Raw genomic sequence first — 3,998 nt, 5'->3', positions numbered from 1 at the left:
ATTTCTACTCTGAAAATATTCCATTTTGCTTTGTTTTCTCCTCTTTACTCTTCAAACCTATAAAAATATAAAACTAAATTAAAACGAACTAAAAACACTCTAAAACATAACAATAATCCAAGAACAAGAGTATAAAAGTATATGAAATAATGGTCAGATCAAGTTTACACATATTTCACGCCAGGAATCAGAACCCTTCCAATATCATTGCCAGAATAGACGATTGGGGCTGAATGGCTGATTGGATAGTTCTAAGCAAAAGGGTCTCTGGGTCACTCGGAGTCTCAGATAGACGCTAACAAAACAGAGAAGTTGGTAAAGGGGACATCTTTGGTTGGCGGGTCGATCAAACGCCACTTTGGTTAGTATCATGTTTTTTTATTATTCCCATGTTACATTTTTTGTTCAACTTGTTTCTACTTGAGTTCTTTTAAAAATTGCAACCATACCCATGTATTTGATTTTGTGTGCAATTAAGGACCAAAACTCAACAATACCCATTATTGGATGCATGGAAATAGTTTTTTAGAAGAGATTTCTTGTTTGAGCCATTTACCTTGTGAAAAAGTAAAGTACGGACGATAACATAAGAGGGGATTCTTGCATCCAAGCTTGGTTTGAAAGGGATCCTATATCAGAATTCTTTATGACAATCTCATACAAAAAGCTTTTCAGTTTTCATGTATGAAGGATTTCCGTATAGGATTTCAGATTTCTGTACAGTTTCTTGTCTAGATAAACTTCTTGTATAGAATTAACATAATAAATTTTCAATTAGGATCCCGTTCAGATCAAATGTAGGTGACCGGAGTGTAGATGCAAGAATCCCTGGTAAGTTAAGTATATCATCAAACTTCGATCAACAACGATTTTATCTTATATCAAAAAGAAAAATGGAAGTGCACAAATTAAAGCTTACATGCTTCGCATAAAAAAAAAAAAGGATCATAATAAAAATACAAAAGAAAAAAAAGTAGCAGCATATAGAGAATATATTCTCCAATCTTCAGTCTACACAGCCATATACTATGACAGCATCGAGTGATAATGTATACCAGAAATGGAGTGCTAGGTTAGACCACTTTGGCAATTACGTTTCACTAACAGTAGGGACCTTCTCATATGACCCCAACTCTATCAACTTTTGAGGAAGAATGCAACGACCCCCAAACTTCTGCTGCAAGTAAATGATCACAGCAAACAGAAGACCACCGAAAGGAATAATGACATCCCAGGCAGTGGAGTAAAAATCTGCCACAGGACTAGCATAAATGTATGACTCGTGAAGTTGTTGAGGAGCAGAGCTGTGAGCCCTGTAAAGATCATATGCATGTGGCACAAGTCTAACAAAAGTTGTTCCAATGTAGAATGAAACAGACAGAGCATTTTCCTTTGATTTGGAGAGCAAATTGAGCAGGATTTGAGGCAACAGAAAACCATCCAACACCAACCCAGCATAAGATTTCAAGGCCCCCAAAATGGGATGCTCTTGATAACCTGAAACCACCACAACATCATTGTCACTCTTCCTCGAATTCATCAGAAGCAAAACAGCTAAAGCCCCTGCAGCATATACTGGTAAGGCCACAAAGATAGAGTTCTTCTCCATGACCCAGAGCTCCTTTTGGGTTCCATTTGCTGATCTTGCAGACCATGCTAGCTGCAGAAGACGGAATTGCAACAAGAAAGCCACCATTGTTATTACTCTTACAATGACCTCATTCACTTCAAGCCATCCGCCACTTCCAAGGAACAAATTTTGGCGGTTGGTGTTGTGTGTGAACATGGCTTCAAAGTTTAGCATAAGAGGTATCATGTACCCCATAGTTAGAATTAGAAGCATGAAAATGGAAATTGTGGGAAGCACATCCGAATGTTTTTTCACATGGAAGAGTTGTAATGCCACAAAAACACATGCAAGTGTGGTGGATATAAGAACCAAGGTGATCTCCACATCCATCCTCCAAATTGATCTGTCTATTTCAACCATGCCACTGGCAGCTGAAGACAAATCCATACCATCAAAATAAAGAGAGTCAGACTTCTTTCGCGTGCTTTCGATCCTACCCTTGACAAAACCCGGATTCTTTGTTGAATTTGTTGGAGTGAACTGAAAGTTGACAAGAATGTCACAATCTACAGAATCACCTGTCAGCTGTAGACTGTTTGAGCCCAGATTTCGGCAGCCTACCATGCACAGGCTCCCTTGTGTATCATCATAGATCCCTTCAGCAGAAATCTGCATTTCATTTGAGACTGATGTATTGCCCAGCTTTGAATAAGATAGCAGTTGGATGCTTATTTTGTAGCTTATATTGTAGGGGCTGAAGTGGTTGTTGCTGTTGCTCACAGGAGAGCTCACAGGAGAGCTCACAGGAGCCCCAGAGTACTCTTCAGTGCTTGCGATTACATTTGCTTCTTCCAATGAATACCAATATTGCTGGTAAAACTGATTGCCAACAGAGAGAGGCACAGAACTGCCCCAAGCAACTTCTCCTTTAGAATTTTTAGCTGACATATCAAATCTCATGTCATATGAAAACGGATTCGGGTATGTGTTAGTCTTGTCATTTGCACTAGCAGTCTTCTTTCTTGGGCACAACTTGTATACTTTGTCAATTTTGGTATACTCATATTTCATGCCTGGAATCAGAACCCTTCCAACATCATTCTGAGGACTTCCAAATGTGATCTTTTCAAAGTAGCCCGACTCTTTCACAGTTTTGTTGCTCCAAATATGCCCCACAATGTTACTAGTGTTTCCGATTGTCCAGATTGCAGGATATCTCAAGCTCAATCTTGTTGAACAATCACCCACATGAGTAGTATTCAAAGATTTTGCATCCAATAATTGACAAGCAACAACACATAGCTGATTTCTCTTTGCATCCCATGAACCTTCCCCAATCAATGATGTCTTGGGATTGAAAGGCCTCCTATACCAGACCTTGCTGCTGTTACTGTCTACAAATTCCACCATAACTCTCAACCTTCGTTCATCCTCCGAACAGTCAACACCCCTCAACGACACAGCACCAGGCAAATCAGACACAGCAAATGGAGTGCAGCTCTTTGCAGAAGTGCAGTGGCTTGAATACTTGAGATCAAACTCATGATTTAGTACTTGTCTTCTGATTACAGAACAAAATCTCTTTATTGGCAAAGAACTTGGGAGATCATCACTTCCACAAGAGCAATTATTATCAGAGTTGATTGAAACCAAAGTGAACTGGTAGTTCATACTAGGAAACAGCAAAATAGAGACTGGTTCAAAATTGTTAGGATCATTCCCAGACAAGCTCTCTAAGGTTCCACTAATCAAACTTGTAACGCTAGTGGAATTCATGAGATTATTGAGCTTAAGAACAACATGAAGATTTTGCAAAGGATCGCGATATTTTGAGTAACCAAATCCAACCATACAAAGTTTCCCACTAGATTCTGACCAGAACCCATCTAGTATAAACTCTATTGATCCCTGTGGATGAGGAACTGATCTGGACCTGTTATAGCTATTGAAGGCACCAGGATATCGAGGCAGGCTCCTAGTTGAATTTCCCACATAGTAATATGTACTGCCACTTCGAAATCGAAGATTTGCTTGAAGCTTGAATAGGCCTTGTACATAAGTTTCTCTAACATTCCAGGTTCTGAAAATAATTGAATTTCTGACCTGATTTGATGAGTCTTGGCTAAGAATGCCACTACCACCACCAGTGTAGTAACCCGTATGGCGACGGGGATTGTCATATCCTGAGTATCTTTTGGGGATTGACTCGGGAACAATCAAAGCACAATGATCAGCATAAGAGACTCCAACAGCTGCAGCAGAGAACGAGACAGAGTTCAGAGAAAAGGTGGTGAAAACAAACAGGAATATGAGAAGGTTTGGCTGTGTATACCACCAACTCTTCAAAGAGGTGGTAGCTGAAAGCTTCCTGGAGATAGTCATAGGTTCTTTGGTCATGTGTATTGGGAGAAAGATATGACAAGAACAA

At 39.6% G+C, this 3,998-nt stretch overlaps 1 protein-coding gene across 1 annotated transcript; it reads right to left on the bottom strand.

The window, feature by feature from the left end:
* Positions 1-845: 845 nt before the first annotated feature.
* LOC147298038 (uncharacterized) lies at positions 846-3,998 on the bottom strand. The gene has a single exon (XM_086254637.1). The coding sequence runs from the start codon at positions 3,965-3,967 to the stop codon at positions 1,091-1,093; it is 2,877 nt and encodes a 958-aa protein (XP_086110763.1). The 5' UTR covers positions 3,968-3,998; the 3' UTR covers positions 846-1,090.

The sequence above is a fragment of the Dryas octopetala genome, chromosome 1 (assembly GCF_963921425.1).
Source record: "Dryas octopetala chromosome 1, drDryOcto1.1, whole genome shotgun sequence".
NCBI lineage: Eukaryota > Viridiplantae > Streptophyta > Magnoliopsida > Rosales > Rosaceae > Dryas > Dryas octopetala.
This window is presented reverse-complemented; position numbering and strand designations above follow the sequence as displayed.